Source organism: Dipteris shenzhenensis, chromosome 14 (genome assembly GCF_047967505.1).
Source record: "Dipteris shenzhenensis isolate YYH24624 ecotype China chromosome 14, Dip_SZ_1.0, whole genome shotgun sequence".
NCBI classification, from domain to species: domain Eukaryota; kingdom Viridiplantae; phylum Streptophyta; class Polypodiopsida; order Gleicheniales; family Dipteridaceae; genus Dipteris; species Dipteris shenzhenensis.
Genome location: NC_141609.1, coordinates 54,041,991 through 54,062,048, shown reverse-complemented (window position 1 = coordinate 54,062,048; position 20,058 = coordinate 54,041,991). Strand labels below are relative to the sequence as shown.

The following is a 20,058-nucleotide window of genomic DNA, read 5'->3' as shown; positions in this document are numbered from 1 at the left end:
CAAATGTATAGTCATTCTTGTTGGTAGCCTGCATGGCTGCCATGTGTCCCAAGGACACTGTCAAGTGTGAAAGATCCCCATTTCCCTTTCTCCTAGACATTCATACCTCTATTCCCCCAAAAGTTCCTGGGAGGGATGAGAGAGAGAGGGGAAGTCAAAACAATATATCCAAGGCCACTGGGGCCACATTAATGCTTATGGGATTAATGTAAAAGAGAGAGAGGGAGAGAGAGAGAGAGAGAGAGAGAGAGAGAGAGAGAGAGAGAGAGAGAGAGAGAGGGGGGGGGGGCAGGGGGGGGAGGAAGACAAGGAAGGAGGGGGGAGAAGAGAGATAGAGAGAGACAGAGAGACAGAGGGGGGGGAGTAGGAGAGGAGAGGGGGAGAGAGAGAGAGAGATAGAGAGAGAGAGAGAGAGAGAGAGAGAGAGAGAGAGAGAGAGAGAGAGAGAGAGAGAGAGAGGACAAGGAGATACATTGAAGTTGAGAAGAGCAAGAGCACATGTGAGATGAGAGAAAGGGAAATAGACATTCAAAGAGAGGAGAGAGAGAGAGAGATGTGGGGAGGGATAGACTCATGGAGGGAGGGAGAGGGTGTGAAGAGAGAGAGAGAGAGAGAGAGAGAGAGAGAGAGAGAGAGATAGTGTGTGTGTGAGATAGGATGAGGAAATAGAGGGGAGTTGAGAAGAAGAGAGAGTACATGTGAGATGAGAGCGAGGGAAACAAACATTCACAGAGAGAGAGAGAGAGAGAGAGAGAGAGAGAGAGAGAGAGAGAGAGAGAGAGAGAGGATGGGGGGGCACAAGGAAGGGAGGTGGTGAGGGAGGGAAGGAGAGAGGCATTGAGAGGGAGTGAGGGAGAGGGAGAGGGAGAGGGAGAGGGAGAGGGAAAGGGAGGGGAGAGAGGGAGGGAAAGGGGAAGGGGGAGAGAGAGAGAGAGAGAGAGAGAGAGAGAGAGAGAGAGAGAGAGAGAGAGGGGGAGGGGGGGGGGGAGGGGGATGACTCGATAGCATGACTTGAGAAGAAGAGAGAGTACATGTGCATTAGAGAGAGGAAAGCAGGCACTCAGAGAGAGAGAGAGAGAGAGAGAGAGAGAGAGAGAGAGAGAGAGAGAGAGAGAGAGAGAGAGAGAGAGTACGATCGCCACTTTTGGGCAAGCTCGCCAAAAGATGCTCGCCAAAAAACATCCCCCCTAAGCTTGCTCCTATATGGACTCCCCAAAATTGGAGCTTCTTTTAGGGGGGTGTCTATCTAAAAGGTCATTTCTACTTCATTATAGAGTCTTTAACAACAACTCAACAACTCAATGACCCTAGAATGTGCTACTTACTTGGCCATTGCAACTTATGGTGATGCTAAAAGTATCAGCATACAAATAGTGTTAGAGGTGCTTGCCCCTTTTGTGATATAGCTCAACTGATTACTTTTGGCATGAATCTAAGAATTTTAAATTTGAAACCAAGATAGTTGTAAACATTACATCATCTCAACATCTTGTATACTGAAATCCTTAGAAACTTGTGTAGGACGTACGGAATGCCATGGCATTCTCTTGGATAGAGTTATGTCACATTATGTTTTAACTCCTCTGAGTGTGTTTGTAGACCTTAAGGGAGAACAAAACCAAGATTACATAAATGGCTTAGAGCAAAATCAATAAACTAGTCTCACATAAAGGGAATTCCCCCAACTTTCATTTGCATAACTGAGTTCTCTAAATGATTAATGTAAATCAACAACTAATGTAGGTAGCAAGTAGCCTTGTCTTACTACCATATTGCCATTAGTTTTTGTGAAAAGGTTGGTTGGTGTATGAAGTCTACTCCAATACTATAAGGACTATCAATAAAATAAGATCATGCATGCAGATGATTCTAGTGATTGGACTTCAAAAATAGTGCTTCCCAAAAATGTAATTATAGGTGTTTATGTGACTCTGTCCTCCATTAAAGTTGAAACTCCCAATAACTTCTTGGTTCAATTTGATATATAGGGATTCCCTTAGCCTCTTTTAATGGTGCAAGCTCTAAAAGCATTGCTATAGGTTTGCACATACATTTCCATCATATTAGAATAGCTTTAAAATAGAAAAGCAAAGTTCATGCTTGTCCTTGATACCTTGTTGTATTAATGCTTCAGGAGAAGAGGATGAGTCTAGTTCAATTTCCCACTAGTATGCCCACTAGGACAAGGATGGATATACATAGCTGCAAGTTGCTCTTTTGCAAAAATTAGTTGGGGTAGTTGTTGAATATAAAAATACCCTTTTATGTACAAGTTCAAAGGATCCATAGGTCATTTGAAAAATGATGCCCAAACTTAAGCAACATCTCTTCGTATGTTTGAAGCCCCTTGATGGCACATATTTTAGAAATTAAGAAGAGGAGAGATGGAATATACTGAGAGTTGCCATATAGGCAAGATAACTATGTAGCATTACTTTGAGAAAATTGAGAAAAATAAATATATGTTTTCTAAGGATTGTTATGAACCTGAGTCCACACAGCACACATGGCATAAGAATTATTGTAATAATATTATATATTTCAAGGAACTTGAGCATGGATGGATAGAACTTTGAGGCAATCAAAGGTAAAGGGAAGAATCTTCTTCAACGTGATGGAAGTGGTCATTCTTTAGCATTTACCACTATACCCATCAACATTTATCTGTCTTGTATGTGTTCTTTTCCTTTAGAGGCCACCTATTATATTATAGTGTGTCCTTTTTTAGACACTATTTTGGCTCCCCAATGGAGGTTGCTTGTACTTGCCCTTTCTATGGTAATCGATATTATTTCATTCTAAAATAAATAAATGTTATCATTCTCATGAAATAAAGTAAAATCATAATCTATGTTGTTTTATTATTGTTGTCTTAATCTTGCTGCTTGTTGAAGTTTACCCAAAACTCAATTTCAAAAAGGCCTCTTGGCCTCAATGTGCATGTGGGTGTGCAATTGGATCAAACAATGTAAGTTTGGCCCATATGTGTGCTTGGCCAAGAGGACTTTGTTGTGTCTTATGACATTACTTCCTGCCTCTAATCAGCCCCTTCTCGGTGATTAGCAAGTTTCTCTATAATGAACACCAGTACACCCAATTAGCCACACATCTATACAAAAAATCAGTTGAGCCAAGAAGAACAAGTATTGTGTAAACAAAGAAAGGCAACACTTGAACTAGGCTTCAACAAGATTGAGCCCCAAATAGTGGTTCCCAATAAGTAAAAGAGAAAAAAGATGATTTGGAAAAATATTAGGCAATCTTGATCCCCCCCCCCCAAAAAAAAAACTATTAGGCATCCTTGATTTGTTCGGAACCAGTATTTGGGGCATGGAGAGACATTCCCCCAAAAAATTTTGAAAAAAAAAGGCTAGATGGCCCTAGGTGTGAGCAAGCATGACTTTTGGCCAGACAAGGACGCCGTCTGGCCAAAAGTTGCACCTGCTCACACCTAGGGCCATCTAGCCATTCTTTTTGAAAATTTATTTGGGGGAATGTCTCTCCATGCCCCAAATACTGGTCCCCAATAGTGTTTGGGCATGGAGAGACATTCCCCCAAAAAAAATTTGAAAAAAAATGGCTAGATGGCCCTAGGTGTGAGCAGGCGCGACTTTTGGCCGGCCAGGACCCTGTCTAGCCAAAAGTTGTGCCTACTCACACCTAGGGCCATCTGGCCATTTTTTTTCAAATTTTTTTAAGGGGGACCCCGTCTGGCCAAAAGTCGCGCCTGCTCACACCTAGGGCCATCTGGCTATTTTTTTCAAAATTTTTTTGGGCGAATGTCTCTCCATGCCCCAATTACTGGTCCCACACACTGACACCATGCCCCAAATACTGGTCCCACACACTGTCAGTGTGTGGGACCAGTATTTGGGGCATGGAGAGACATTCCCCCAAAAAAATTTTGAAAAAAATGGCCAGATGGCCCTAGGTGTGAGCAGGCGCAGACCTCGTCTAGCCAAAAGTCACGCCTACTCACACCTAGGGCCATTTGGCCATTTTTTTTCAAAAAGTTTTTGGGGGAATGTCTCTCATGCCCCAAATACTAGTCCCCAATAGTGTTTGGGGCATGGAGAGACATTCCCAAAAAAATTTTTGAAAAAAAATGGCCAGATGGCCCTGGGTGTGAGTAGACGGGCCAAAAGTCATGCCTGCTCACATCTGGGGCCATCTGGCTATTTAATTTTTTACTTTTTTTTTGGGGAATGTCGTGCCATGCCCCAAATATTGGTCCCCATGCCTACATGCAGGTGCAATTGATTTGATCTAGCAAGTTCTCTGTTTAAGACTGGGAAAAAACAACCCTGTTTGGAGGCCCATATCTTCTAAATGGTGCAAGATATGAAAATAATTCATAGTATGACTTTTAACAGTATTTTGATTTCCCACAACTTTTATCATCATCTTTTTCTACCCAAACTCACCATCTAAGGCTTCAAATTTTCATTTAGAATTGGGCATGCAAATCCAAGCCAAGAAAACACTTTAGAGTGCCTTTTTTACATCTTCGGGCCATTATTTGCCCATCTGAATGGTTGAACCATGTAAATCACAAAGTATCAAAGTTGTAGCTTGTGTAAAATCTACAACTCTCTCTTACAGACTTATCCCAAAATCAATCATCTTCTCAGAAATATTTGCCTTTCCAAAGTGCTCACTCTCAATATGTTGATGAAATTGTGAAAACAAATCATGGAAACAAAAATATAGTGCAATGACCTATGGCCTCACAATGAGTACTCACAAAAAGAACACGTATTATACTCTACAAGGTTTATCTACAAACTCTATTCATGGTTTATATATGTCCCATGCACATCCCTTTCACTTTTGCATGCATATGCATATTATACTCCAAGATTGATCTATTACATAAATTCAATCATATTTATTTCTTATGTATTATGTCCTTCTCTAGTTATTGTTTTAGTGTTTACACTAAAACCAATAAGAACAAATGTCACTCTTAAACTTTTAGAGACAATTTGCCATTATAAATAATTGTTACCTTGTACAAGAATCATCGATATTATACATATGTATGCCCCTAATAATCTCATTGTACCTCTATACAATAGCATGGATATGCATGGACATGTTCTATGCTTATGGCACAATTGATCTACAGGTGTTGCTTCTTCTAGATGCTTAAATACTTATACCTTTAGATGCCAAACATTAGGATATGATATCATTCATCGAGTCTTGATGGATATGTTAACTTTAAACCTTCAAAAGCTTTTGACTTCTTTTAATAAATAAAATTGAACATTTTTTTCCCACCCTTGTCCTATCCTGTCTTCTTACTGAATCTTTGCATGCTTGATTTCCACATAATTTAAATTTAAAAATGATGTGTTGTGTTTATTACATCCAAATTTTTGGTACATTTGAAGAAGATCTTTAAAAAAATGTTATATAATTGACAAAATTTATAAAAGCAAAGTTTTTAAATACATATTCAATTATAATATCCCCTCTAACTTATATTATTCATGAGTCAAAGTTATTAATTGAATTAAAAAATCAATCTAGCTCTACATATAAGCAATACCTAAGAGTAGAAACTTCCCAAAATGTTACTTGGAGTATTCCATCAAAGCATGTATTACCTAGGGGTTCAAGTTGCCAACTCCCATTCTATGTAAATAATAAATACAAGTGATCACATGCAATGATGTAATGTCCAAGAAGTAAATATAACTTCCAAATAGATACATACATATTTCTTATATACAATATAATACATATTAATTTGTCTCATCCATGCATGAGGTGGTCTATTTTGGCACCATTGGGATTTATTAAGTAAATAAAGACTCATATCTAACTGAACCTACATAATCTTTAAAAGTAGTACATTTTTAAAGACCATATACCCATTGATTTAAAATCCCAAACACAACACGTACATCTATACCTCATCCACAAGATCCCAAAGACAACTTACTACCTAATAAAGGAATTCATTCTAAAGAAATCCATGCCTCATCAGTTGTTTTCAAGACTTACATCTACACCTCATTGATAAGATCCCACAAACAACCTAGCTACTCTCATCCATGCACAACCTATTATTCTTCATCACTGATTCATGTACTAATTCAAAGTTGTCTTGGCTAACTAAATACAACAATTAACCTAAAGTAATACATTATGAAAGAATTAATATGATAATTTACAGAACAAAATATAGATATCCAATGTGGTATGACAAATTTCTTGGTATATTCAATCAAATCATTTTTAGCCAATGTACATGAATGCTTCCATTCAATGAAAGATATTATTACATCCATGTGCCTTTCCAATAACTTCTTGATCTATAACTTTTTGATCTATAAAAGAAAATAATAATCATTGTAAGGCATGCCCCATTGTGGTCATGAATTCACTTCTCATAGATATTGTAGTAGTGGTGCTTGGCACATCCCTAAATGGTCAATTTTGATGCATCCTAACAATTGCAATAAGTAAGTCATTAGTATTTCTTTAAAATCATTAACTTAGTAATAGAAATCAAAATATCTACAAAATAACTTTAAATCAAACAAAGCCTAGGAATCAAATCAAATCTTTATTGTGTCCGCTAAATCATGATCCATAGGAATCCATTTGCTTTTCTCTCTCTCTCTCTCTCTCTCTCTCTCACACACACACACACACACACACAGAGCATGGGAATCCATCTCTCTCTCTCTCTCTCTCTCTTACACACACATACCCTTTTTTTTAGTGAAATCACACACACACACGTGTACACACACACAATGCATGGGAATCCATCTCTCTCTCTCTCTCTCTCTCTCTCTCTCTCTCTCTCACACACACACACACACACACACACACACACACACACACACACACATACTCTCTCTCTCTCTCTCTATCTTGTGGGGGTTAAAGGTCACTGTGCCTTTACCCCGGTTATGTACAATACTCAAACACATATATAAATGAATGAAAAAGAAGATTAGGGTGGTTTTGCACCCACCAAAACTTGTGTGGCTCTCTGTTTCTCTCTCTCCCTCTTCCGTTCTTGCTTCCGTTGAGAGCACTCTCAACTGGTATTAGAGCCCGGGTGATCTAGTTGAGCATGCGTGAATGCTTGAAGCTCAGCAGTTCTGTGGGAGGAAGGAGAAGCTCTATGGAAAGCTTTGTGGGTGACTTTACTTGCATCCGAGTATGCAGAGACCTTGAAGGAACTTTTGGAAAAGTCACTTTGGCTTTGCGAAGTGGTTTTGAGAGCTTGTTAAGTGGCTTCAAAGAAAAAGTCGTTTTTTGAGCTTTTCCCTATTTCGTTCGATGATAGAGACTCCGTATTGACTTGTAGAGGCAACTATTGCTTGCTTTTAGTGTCCACTTCACTTCAGGAGCTTAGAAACACCTTCATTCTTGAATCTGGGGTCATTTCATTGTTTCTGACTCACTGTGTCAGTTCCTACGTTTTTCTGCTAGGGTGTTGGAAGTCAAGTTTGGAGCAACCATTTGCAGATCTGTCAGTTTCGGTGGACTCAGGAGGTCCTAAAACTTCTATGTTGCTCATCATTCGCACTCCGGTGGAGTTTACAAACAGCTCTGTTTCAAAAAACGTTTTTCAGCCCGTGTGTTGGACCCAGTGATTGAAACCACAGTTTCCAAAACCGCCAAGAACCCCTACCTATCAGTTCTTGCACGATTCGGTGGAGGATTTTCAGAGTTATAGATCTCTGTGTATTCAATTTCGTCTCTCTGTTATGCATTTTTCATTCTAAGGTTTTGAAACCTTAGATTTATGCCACATGGCAGTGGATAAGTGTTGACTCCCATTTCTCACTCATCGGTTGGGATTTTGGAGTTCCGGCAGAAGAGAGATATTTGCAGATTTTCTTGCTGAGTCCGATTATGCAATGGCGCCCATGTTTTGAGGCATCTCAGGTTCTATTTTCAGTAGCGGTCATTACCGTGGGACCATGATTTCTTGAGCATACCTTATGTAGATCACTCTGGTTGCAGTTTGAGCAGTGTACGCTCATTCGTGGTGTGCATTTGGTTGCAGTGGATGATTTATAGGCCATTTGGATGCATTGCGGTCCTTATTGGATGCATTGATAGGCCCAAATTGCCTTGTGGGATGCTATTTTTTATGGACGCTTTGCACATGGATGCTATTTTATGCCGAGAGGGATAGCTTTGACACATTGCAGGTGATGCACTGATAGTGCTATGCTCTCTTGGATGAGATATTATTAATGTATATGCCAGCGGACGGTGTTTATGCTTGAGTCATTTGGCACTTATTGGCATTTTGGATTGCCATTGCAGTTGGCATTTTCTTTTGGGCCAGATTTGCTCATATGGATGCATAGTATATGCACATGAGTCAGATGCTTTGAGACATGAGTTTCGGTGATATTTCACTCTATTGTGGCATACACATTTGGGTGCACCTTGGTGTGATTTCCTCTTGTATGCACTAGCATTTGGGATTTTGTTTTATTTGCATTATGGCATCCTCTTCCATGTCTGAAAAGGAGTTTTTCAACATTAAAAAGTTTGATGGGACAAACTTTTCTTTGTGGAAAGAACAGATAAGGGATGTGCTTATTCAAAAGAAGCAGATTAAACCCTCGGCAGGGATTGAAGCTAAGCCTGCAAATATGTCTGAGGATGATTGGAATGAGTTGGATGCATTAGCAAAGTCTACTATTAGACTTCATCTTACAGAGTCAGTTTATTTCACAGTAGTAAATGAGCAGACTACGGAAGATTTGTGGAAGAAACTATGTGCCACTTATGAAAAGGAAACTACCTCTAATAAAGTTTACCTCATGAAGAGGTTGTTTGAGCTGCAGATGAAGGAAGGGGTCTGCACTGCTTCTCACTTGAATGAATTCAATATTATTTTCAGCCAACTTCAGGCTCAGAAGATGAATTTTGATGCGGAGACTAAGGCAATATTTCTCTTATATTCATTGCCATCCTCATGGGATACCTTCCGTACAGCTGTCAGTAACTCTGCACCTAGTGGAGTACTGAAATTTGATGATGTTGTGGGTAGCTTGTTGGCCGAGGAGATTAGACGGAAGTCTATGGACGGCAACAAGTAGGATGCAGCCTTAAATGTGCAAAGGGGCAGATCACAGTTCAGGGGGAAGTCCCAAGAAAGAGGGAAGTCTTGTAGCAAATCCAAGGCATGGAACATTGAGTATTACCACTGTGGCAAGAAGGGCCATATGAAAAAGGATTGCTACAAGCTAAAAAGAGAGCAAAAGGATAAGAAAAAGAATGCAAATTGGGGTGCAAATCAAAAGGAAGAGAGTCCAAGGGAGGACAAAGGAAAAGTGAAGATCGAGAAGATCAATGCAGTCACACATGATAGTGACAATGACGTTCTCTTCATGTCTAGTTTATCTATAGAGTTGCTTACCACTTCAGATGATGCATATTCCCAGGATTGGATTTTGGATTCTGGTGCTTCATTCCATGTTACTCCCCATAGGGAATGGTTCTCCACTTATGACAGTGGAAAGACAGGTTGTGTGCATCTTGGAAATGACTATGCATGTGACATAGTGGGAGCAGGTGACATAAAGTTTTCTTTTGCAAATGGGTCTGCATTTATTTTGAAACATGTGAGACATGTGCCTAAGTTGACCAAGAGCCTTATTTCAGTGGGTCAGCTAGATGATGCTGGTTTTCACACCACTTTTGGCTTTCAGACTTGGAAAATTCAGAAGGGCTCTATGCTTTTGGCCAGGGGTGCCAAGTGTGGGACTTTGTATCCCTTACATGTATCAGGGGTATTGGATCATGTTGTTGCAATAACTGAGTAGCCAAGCACTTCTTTGTGGCATTGCAGGTTGGGGCACATGAGCCAGAATGGAATGAAACTCTTATGCCATTTGGGTTATGTACCGCATTTGAGTTTCTCTGATTTTGAATTTTGTGAGCACTGTTTCTATGGGAAGTAGACTAAATCAGCCCATAAAAGAAGGGGAAAGAAAGAGTTTGAAAAGCTTGATTTGGTGCATTCAGACGTATGTGGTCCCATGCCTACACGGTCATTAGGCGGGGCTAAATACTATGTGACATTCATTGATGATGCAACTAGGAAAGTGTGGGCTTATGCTATAGCTCAGAAGAGTGATGTGTTACAGGTATTTCAGAAATGGCTGGCCTTGGTTGAGAATCAGTCAGGTAGAACACTTAAATGCCTACGGACTGATAATGGTAGAGAGTATCTCTCTCATGACTTTTAGCATTTCTGTGATACACGTGGGATTAAGAGGGAGCTCACATCCCCTCGTACTCCAGAGCAAAATCCAGTTGCAGAAAAGATGAACCGTACCATTCAAGAAAGGTTGCAATGCATGCTTTCCAATGCAAGTCTTTCTGGTGGTTTTTGGGCTAAGGCAATGAAGATTGCAGTGCATGTGATCAATAGATCACCTAGTAAGAGTTTGGATGGTGGCATTCCTGAAGAGGCATGGAGTGGCAAGAAGCCCTCTTATTCTCATTTGCGTATATTTGGGTGTGAGGCATATGCACATGTGCCAAAAGAGCTTCGAAAGAAGCTAGATCCTAAGTCTAGGAAATGCATCTTTTTGGGTTATGGTGAAAGTGGAGAGATGGGCTATCATCTCTGGGATCCAGAAGCTGCATAAGGCACCCATGAGGGATGTGGAAATGAGGAGAATCACTTTCCAAGATGTGAATGCACCCACATATGTTGATAGATAGCAAGCTGTCCATGCACCAAATGTGCAAGAAATGGTATCACCAAATACTTCCACATGTATACAATCAAGGGTAGATGATGGATCATCTATTGGTGGAAATGATGAGCCAAATTTGGCTGATATACAGGTGGGATAGCAAGCTGAAATGCCCTTGAGAAGATCATCTAGAGTGTCTAGACCGCCTGATAAGTTTGTTCCAGGGGTAGACTATGTGATGCTTACTGATTGCGGGGAACCTTCTTGCTATAGAGAGGCTATGATGCACGAGGATCAACACAAGTGGGAGTATGCTATGCAATCAGAGATGAGTTCACTTATGAAGAATAAGACTTGGGAATTGGTTTCTTTGCCACATGGAAAGAAAGCACTGCCATGTAAATGGGTCTACAAAATGAAGGTCACAGGTGATGATGTGCCTAGGTACAAGGCCCGTTTGGTCGCTAAAGGATTCAAGCAAGAGAAGGGTGTGGACTTTGATGAGATATTCTCTCCGGTTGTGAAGATGACCACACTTAGATGCATGCTTGGACTAGTGGCATCAGAGGATATGGAGCTTATGCAGAGGGATGTTAAGACAACTTTCTTGCATGGGGATTTGCATGAGGAAATTTACATGGTGCAACCGGAAGGCTTTGAAGAAAAGGGCAAAGAGCATTTAGTTTGCAAGCTAAAGAAGAGTCTTTATGGTCTTAAGCAAGCGCCTAGAGAATGGTATCAGAAGTTTGATGCTTTCATTCGGTCCCAGGGTTTTAGAAGGAGTGAAATTGATCTTGGCACTATATGTGGATGATATGCCATTGGCTAGCAAGAATACTTATGAGCTAGATGCATTAAAGGCCAAGTTGCATGAGGCCTTTGATATGAAGGATTTGGGATTTGCAGGTCATATTCTTGGTATGCGCATCACGCGTGATCGGAGTAGGAAACTCCTTTGGCTTTCATAAAAAGAGTATGTTACAAAAGTATTGCAGCGTTTCAATATGGAGGGGGGGAAGGCAGTGAGTACTCCATTGCCTCCATATGTGAAACTGAGTCATACAGATAGTCCCAAATCAGATGAGGAAGGGCCATGATGGCCAAGGTTCCTTATGCATCAGCAGTTGGGAGTCTTATGTATGCTATGATAGCTACTAGACCAGACATTGCATTTGCAGTGGGAGTTGTTAGTCGGTATATGGCTAATCCAGGAAAGAGGCATTGGGAGGCAGTTAAGTGCATCATAAGGTACATGAAGGGTACCAAGGAGATGTGCATCTTCTTTGGTAGAGGAGACATGCATGTACTTGGGTACACAGATTCAGACTATGCAGGGCATGTGGATGTGGATAGTAGGAGATCCACTTCTGGTTATGTGTTCACCTTTGTAGGTGGTGCAGTGTCGTGGATGTCTCGCACACAGAAGTGCGTTGCTTTGTCTACCACAGAGGTTGTCTACCACAGAGGCTGAGTATGTTGTAGCCACAGAGGGTTGCAAGGAGGCTATATGGCTTGATTGGCTAGTGGGAGATTTGGGGATTCATACACGTGTACCGACATTGCATAGTGATTCCATGAGTGCTATTTAGCTAGCACGGAATCCGGTCTTTCATGCAAAGACCAAACACATTGAGGTCAGGTACCATTTCATCAGGGAGGTACTTGAGGACAAGCGCATAGAGCTTGTCAAGGTTCATATAGATGATAACCCTGTAGATATGCTGACGAAGAGTCTACCTAGTCTGCAGTTTGAGTATTGTCATGTATTGATGGGCATTGGATAGTATGCTCACTGGTTGTTCTCCCTTAAAGGCACATTGTCCTCTAAGTGGGAGGTTGTGGGGGTTAAAGGTCACTGTGCCTTTACCCCGGTTATGTACAATACTCAAACGCATATATAAATGAATGAAAAAGAAGATTACGGTGGTTCTGCACCCACCAAAACTTGTGTGGCTCTCTGTTTCTCTCTCTCCCTCTTTCGTTCTTGCTTCCGTTGAGAGCACTCTCATATCTCTCTCTCATCTCCCCCCCCCCCTTCTCTCTCTCTCTCTCTCTCTCTCTCTCTCTCTCTCTCTCTCTCTTCACAACATAGTCCTCTTACCCTCGCTCCCATACAAGCCCCTTTTGGGAAATCCCAAAATGAAGTACTCCTTCAAAATGTGTCTTACATCTGATCTTGGGGAAGAGGAGCACTTCATAAATATGGAAAGAATGGGGGAAAGAAAAGAGGAAGAGATTGAGAGGACAAGGCTAAGAACAAGAAGAGGTTGTGATGATGTTGAGAGGAGGCTAAGGATATTGAGAGGGGGAGGATGAGTGGAGGTTGAGAGGACGAAGCTGAGAGGAGACTGAGAGGAGGAGGTTGAGGGGAGGTTGAGAGGAGGAGGAGGAGGCTGAGAGGAGGTTGAGAGGAGGAGGAGGAGGCTAAGAGGAGAAAGAGGCTAGGAGGAAGGTTGGGAGTCAATGGGGATAGTTTTGAGGGCCTCTTGGGAGGTGTTTGGGGGGTTGGGGACACTTTTGGAAATTTTTGATTTTTTGGAGGGAAAAAAACTCGCGATTTTGGGGGCCCACGGAGTGAGGGAGGAGGGTAGGGGGACCATGAAAAAGTCAAGGGGGGGAGTAAATGCCCTAATAGGTGGTGGGGGAAAGAGAAGGCAAGTGGGAGCCTAGTGGGGACCAAGGGAAGTCTCTCCACCAATGAGAGGCCAATATGGAATCCTCCATTCTTTTAATGCCCAAGCCTTCCCATTGGTTGGTTTACTAATCACAAATCTTAAGGGACTAATCCAAGAGCCCCTTTTTGAGTTCAAAATTCCCCTTCTTTCCTCCACCAACTGTCTCGACCATAGAAGAAACTAACCCAAAACAACTCAGAACCACATACACAGATTACAAACTAAAAGAAGCAAACAAAGCACACCCAAACTCACCATAAACCGAGGGTTGTCAATTGGCTATAAAAAAGTATACAATAAATTTTCATTACCAGCAACCACCGGAGGCATATGCCTCAGAAATTGATCGTAAGTGAAAATGAAATCACCCTCATAAGACTTCAAAGGCTTCCCAAGATGCTCGGCCTTGTACCTCTTCAAACTCATCGCATGGTTTTTGGTTAATCTTTCATCGAACCTACACAAAACATTCAAACAACCACACAACCAACAAAATTGCAAAAAAGACTACGAACTTACTACAAAAACTCCCCAAAAGCATCCGAACCATGAACATATCGAGCACGACGTATGCCATGCAATTTAGTCCCGCCCCTCATAACAAAACAAAGTAGCAAATAGAAGGCAACCTCTTCTGAAGACCACGTGCTTTAAAATCCACATCGTTTAGAAAACCATCAATTCATCCTTAAGCCCAAGCACATCACTCTTCTTAGCAGGCTTCAACCCATGAATACGAACCGAACGGTTCATGGCACTAATAAGAGAAGACCTTGCCTTAGCAAATAAAGGATTCTTGGACATATCAAATGGCACCCCTACAACGCTTGTAGAAACAACACGAGACTCTTGACACCTACAAACAATCCGATTGAAGGATTTGAACAAAGCAACCAATGTCCTAGGCGGGTACAAACCACCCTCACCCCTCTTCTTAGGAAAAATCTGCTCAACATCTCACCGAACAACTTTAAATCTAGGCCCTCGATAGGCATAGACACATCCAAACCTTCTATCCAACGCCATGCATCAAAACGACCTCGTGCCCAATTATCCTTCTTGAGCTACGATTCACACCACCACCCTCAACTTCCCTCTCTAGTACACGATTTAATGGCTTTTACCCAATAGCACCTCTAGAAGAGCAATCCGCGTACTTGTAGAAACAAACAATTAGCACATAAACCACTACAAACCTCTTGAGATCCTCGTCAACAAAGCCAGCAACACAATCATAAGCACCAAAGCCGAATCAACAAGACCAAAGCCCTCGCTATCTGCACCACCGCCAACAGCACCATCAGCCTGACTCAAGCCAAGAGAAAAGGACGGAGCATTCTCCATCAGGCACGCACCACAGAACGCGCAACCAAACTCGGGAAGACCACCAACGCATCAACCAACAACCAAAAAAGAAGCATGCACAACCACCACGTGCCTCACACAATGCAATCGGTAGAGCGTGCCATACAAGCACGTTCACTCAACACCATTGGCTAGCCAATCACATAGTGCCATGTATCAAACAACACAATGACACGCGTACACTTATGCAATCCCAAACTCCCAATTCAAGGCCATCGGGACCAAAACCTTGACTTTCAAAACGTGCCCGTGGTGGGCATTTCCCAACCGCGAAGCCAGAAACCGGCAATTGGCGGAAGTGGCCAAAAACCAGCGAGAGGCCTAAGCCGGGAAGTGGCCAGTAACCGGTTCGAGGCCGCTCGCCGATTTCCGGCACGTTCCTGGCCACTTCCCGGCCGGAAAATGCCTCCCTCCCACCTTTTGCCCTTGGCAAATTTCTAGTTGCCATGCCAGTTCGTTTTTCATGCACGTAGCTCGTTTGCTGTGACACTTTCTATGGCACCAAGGAGAAGGAAGCATTTGCAGGATCCCACTATGAGCATCCGACTTGTGATAAATCTTTTTGCAGGCCGGATTGCAGAATTATCATCAGATATCCTTGGGTTCTGTACCGCTGGACCGAAATGAGGTCAAGGGCGGTAGCGGCTTCTTGCAACTGCGGAAATTCATGGTGGCAGTTGTTTTTGGTCTACTTACACTGGTGGACGGAAATATTACGTAAGGTGAGCACTCCTTCTATTCAAACGCTGTTTTATCAGTATAATCAGATTGTTCAGCATTGCAGCCGTCACGGTAGATTTGTTGAGGTTGTACTAGTTTGCAACGTCTGAGCTGAAATTGGCACAAAATTTCAGAAACATCCAGACGCCGCGCGATGTACAGAGAAGGGGACCCTCTGCATTGATGGTTCCCCAAGTCTTCCGAGAAAAGTTGGGCGCCTTGACCAAGTTTCGCTCTCTTCACGCGAATCACCTCTTACAATCTGACTTAGAGTGCAGCTGTACAATTAGGAACTCTTCCAGGTACTTCTGTCGTTTGAGATGACTCTACTCGTTGGTTGTTGCTGGCTGTTGAGCTTGCTGGTGGGTAGTTTTGCATATCTTTCACCGTGTTTGCTACCTTGATTAAATCCATACCCAAATTAGTCTCTGACCGTGGTAGCTAACCCACAGGATGGCCGTTGATGGAGCTCTAATGGATGATAGTCATCTCAGTGAACATTTCGAGAGGGAACCCCTTAATGGTATACCCTATCAAGGGGCAGATTTATCAAGGAATTATGTCGACAATCTTCTGCAGGAATGCTCTAAAACAGGAAAAGTGGTGGCTTGCAGGAGACTGCATGCGCTTATGGTCGGCAGAGCATCTGACTTGGTGGGCAAACTTTGGGGTGGCCAACTTATCCATCTTTTTACATCACATGGATGTTTACTTGAAGCGAACCTAGTATTCTGCATGAGTGCAAAACCAAATGTTAATGCATGGCAAGCCATTATTTCGGCGCATGTTATGCTTGGAGAATATGGGATAGCTCTTGATTTGTATCAGAAGATGCAAGAGGATGGCGGGGAGCAAAATAAAATAATATTTGTGTGCATCTTGAAAGCATGTGGAATGATAGGGGCCATAGAGCATGGCAAGCTGATCCATAAAGAGATCATTAGAAGTGGAATGGAATCAGATATTGTCATTGGCAGTTCCCTGATTAACATGTATGCCAAGTGTGGGAACCTTTTTGAGGCACGTGAAGCTTTTGATAGACTGCCAGGTAGAAATGTAGTGGCCTGGGGTGCAATGATTGCAGGATATGCCCAGCATAGGCATGGTCTTACTGCTCTTGAACTTTTTGAGAAAATGCAGCAAGAAGGCATACAGCCGGACAAAGTAGTGCTTTTGTGTGCCTTGAAAGCCTGTGGCAGCGTTGGGGCACTAAAGCAGGGCAGAATGATTCATGATCAAATAATCAGAATTGGACTGAAATCAGACGTGGACATTGGGAGCACCCTTGTAAGTACGTATGCCAAATGTGGAAGCCTAGAGAATGCATGCAAAGTTTTTGATCTTCTGCCAGTTCAAAATGAGGTGTCATGGAATGCAATGATCAGCGGATATGTACATAATGGTTATGGGTTTTCTGCTCTTAAACTTTTTGAGAGGATGCAACAGAAGGGGATAAAACCAGGGAAAGTCACATTCTTGTGCATGCTAAAAGCGTGTAGCAGCATAGGACAGGTGGGGCAGGGCCAGGTGATACATGACCGCATCATCAGAAGTGGATTGGGCTCAGATTTGGTTTTGGGAAGCACTCTTATCAACATGTATGCAAATTGTGGAAGTCTAGAGGAGGCCCGAAACTTATTTGACAAGTTACCAAATCGCAATGTGGTTTCCTGGGGTGCCATGATTGCGGGATATGGTGAGAATGGGTGTGGTCCTCTTGCTCTTGAACTGTTCAAAAAAATGCAACAGGAGGGTATACAGGCAGACAAAGTCACATTTTTAAGCGCGTTGAAAGCATGTAGCAGCATTGGAACTGTTGAACAGGGGAAGCATATACATGAACAGATTGTTAAAAGTAAACTTGAGACAGATGTGGCCATTGGGAGTAGTCTTGTTGACATGTATGCCAAATGTGGGTGCCTAGATGAGGCACACAAAGTCTTCAGCACATTGCCCACTGAAAATGCAGTGTCATGGGGTGCGTTGATTTCTGGGTATGTTCAGCATGGGCATTATCTCTCTGCACTCCAAACTTTTGTGAAGATGCTGCAAGAAGGTATCAAACCTGACAACGTAGCATTTTCATGCACTCTTAAAGCTTGTTGTGGCATGGGAGACATAGGGCAGGGACAAATGATACATGACCTCATAATTAGAAATAGAATTGAAGCTGAAATGATTGTTGCAAACACTCTTGTTGACATGTATGCTAAATGCGGGGCCTTAGGCGAAGCACGCAAAGTGTTTGACCAGTTGGAAGATCGAAATCTGGTCACATGGAATGCAATGCTTACGGGATATGCTGAGCACGGGCACGGTCTTCTTGCTCTTGAACTTTTTGAGCAAATACCTATTGAGGGCCTAGAACCCGGCAAAGTGACATTTTTAAGCACCTTGAAAGCATGTGGAAGCATAGGAGACGTAGGTGTAGGGAAACTTATACATAACCAGATAATTGGAAAGGGACTTGAAACAGACGTAGCCATTGCAAGCATGCTTGTTGATATGTATGCTAAGTGCAGGTCCCTACAGGAAGCACGTGCAGTTTTTGAAAGGTCTCCCGACCGCAATACAGTGTCATGGAATGCAATGCTTGCAGGATATGCCAAATGTGGGAGTCTGGAGGAGGCATGGAAATTATTCGATGCATCAACTTGTCGCGATGTGATATCATGGAACATAATGATTGCTGGATATGCTCAGCAAGGCTCTGGATTTTTGGCTCTTGAGATTTCTGTTATAATGGAACGAGAGGGTTTTAAGCCAGACAAAATCACTTTTCTGTGCATGTTGCAAGCATGTGGCAGCATAGGAGCAATAGGCCAGGGCCGAGTGATACATGATGAGATTATGAGAAGTGGCTTTGAATCAGATGTGTTCATTGGGAATACTCTTGTTGACATGTATTCCAAATGTGGGAGTCTAGTGGAGGCTCACACAGTCTTTAAGACGCTACCATATCGTGATGTGGCATCGTGGGGTGCGATGATTGCTGCTCATTCTCAGCATGACGACTTCCAGTTGGCAGGGCAATGTCTTCTGGAGATGCAAATTGAAGGTTTGAAACCAGTTGCTAGCACTTACTCCAGTATTTTAGCCGCCTGCAGTCATACAGTACAAGTGGATGAAGCTTACAGTCATTTCGAGTCCTTGAGAGATGATAATGAGATCTTACCCAGTGTAGAGCACTTAAATTGCATCGTTGACCTGCTGGGTCGCGCAGGATGCTTGAGTGAGGCAGAATCGATGCTCCAAACAATGCCCATCCCAAATGATATCACTGGGTGGCTGTCTTTGCTTATTGCCTGTAGAATGCATGGGAATGTAAAGCTAGGAAGGCAGTGCTTTGATCAAGTCACCCAGTTAGATCCCAGTATTGCTTCTGGGTATGTGCTCATGTCAAACATCTATGCTGAGGCTCACATGTGGGAGGACTTCCATGAAATACAAGGGTTAAGAAAATGTATTGGTGCGTTGAAGAAGGCTGCCAAGGCCTTTACTGAGGTTGACAACAAGGTGTACGAGTTCATTGTGGGAAATAAAAACCACCTGCAAAGTGATAAGATGGATGCTAAGGTACAGAGATTAGCAAGGCTAATGAGGCAGAATGAATACGTTCCACAATTGAACCTGGCCTTGCATCATATTGCAAGTGAGGACAAGAAAATTGCAGGATAGCTGTTTAATGTGTTGCATTTGTATGCGATTGGCAATTCAAGCATGATGGTGGGGCGATAAGTGGTTCACAATTTGCAGATATTTCCAAAAAGCAGGTGTTCTTCTGAGGAGATTTAGGCTGGCTGATGGTATCTCACACTCTCCTTAGCTGTATTGTAATGTCCCACAGATTCACAGTGGAGACACCACTAAATGCCTTTAATTTCTTCAAGCTGATCATGGCCCGTGCATAGAGGGTGAGGGATTTCTGTGATACATGCTAGCCTTTCTGCCAGCAATCGTCACATCCAGAGGGAGAAGTTGGACATCTCTGTGATCTGGCTGAAATTTTCAAGTGAGTCATGGAGGTAACTGCACTGAGTGAAGATGTTGTATACTTATAGGATATAATAGCAGTGACAGTGTCTTCTCGACTATACATCCTGCTATGAAAGAAAGGAAGCCACAACTGAGGGTAGAAGTTACTGGAGGGAAGGATCTCACTCCATTTTCAAGTAAAAAGTCCTGTCCTCAAGCAGTGCGATAACTTGGACGCTTGATGGATAACGGTGGATTTGTATTTGGTTTGAAATACTATTTCGGCCTTATTGGGAAATGCATATAAGGAAACTTTAAGAAGCAGTGATACAGTGCTTTGTTCATTGTTGCATGCATTCTTTTAAAGACAAGGTAGTCATCTCAGTGACTGTAGTTGCCGCATCTTTCAGAATCAGGGCAGGCAAGTTCAAGTTATCTTTCAGCATCTTTCAAGATCAGGGCCTGCGGTGCTTGAACACACAGTTCAAGTTGCAGCAGTAAGGGCAACAGCATGTGCAAGCAGGTAAGGATGTACATCGGCAAACACAGCCTATTTTCAAGACTGCCTGTGCAGGCAGCAATGACCACATGGTCAACCACCAATCTGCCACATAGCCAGGCCACCA

General features: G+C 42.5%; 1 protein-coding gene across 3 annotated transcripts; it reads left to right on the top strand.

Annotated features, from left to right (window-relative positions):
- Positions 1-15,019: 15,019 nt before the first annotated feature.
- Positions 15,020-19,856, top strand: LOC147894829 (pentatricopeptide repeat-containing protein At5g27110-like). 3 transcript variants are annotated; one of them, XM_087385141.1, is made up of 3 exons: positions 15,020-15,454; positions 15,592-15,759; positions 15,910-19,856. In XM_087385141.1, the coding sequence occupies exons 1-3, from the start codon at positions 15,405-15,407 to the stop codon at positions 19,133-19,135; spliced, it is 3,444 nt and encodes a 1,147-aa protein (XP_087241267.1). In that variant the 5' UTR covers positions 15,020-15,404; the 3' UTR covers positions 19,136-19,856. The 3 variants fall into 3 exon arrangements, with proteins under 3 accessions (XP_087241267.1, XP_087241268.1, XP_087241269.1); XM_087385142.1 differs by having other exon boundaries at positions 15,020-15,459; XM_087385143.1 differs by lacking the exons at positions 15,020-15,454; positions 15,592-15,759 and having other exon boundaries at positions 15,923-15,980; positions 16,072-19,856.
- The last annotated feature ends 202 nt before the right edge of the window (positions 19,857-20,058 follow it).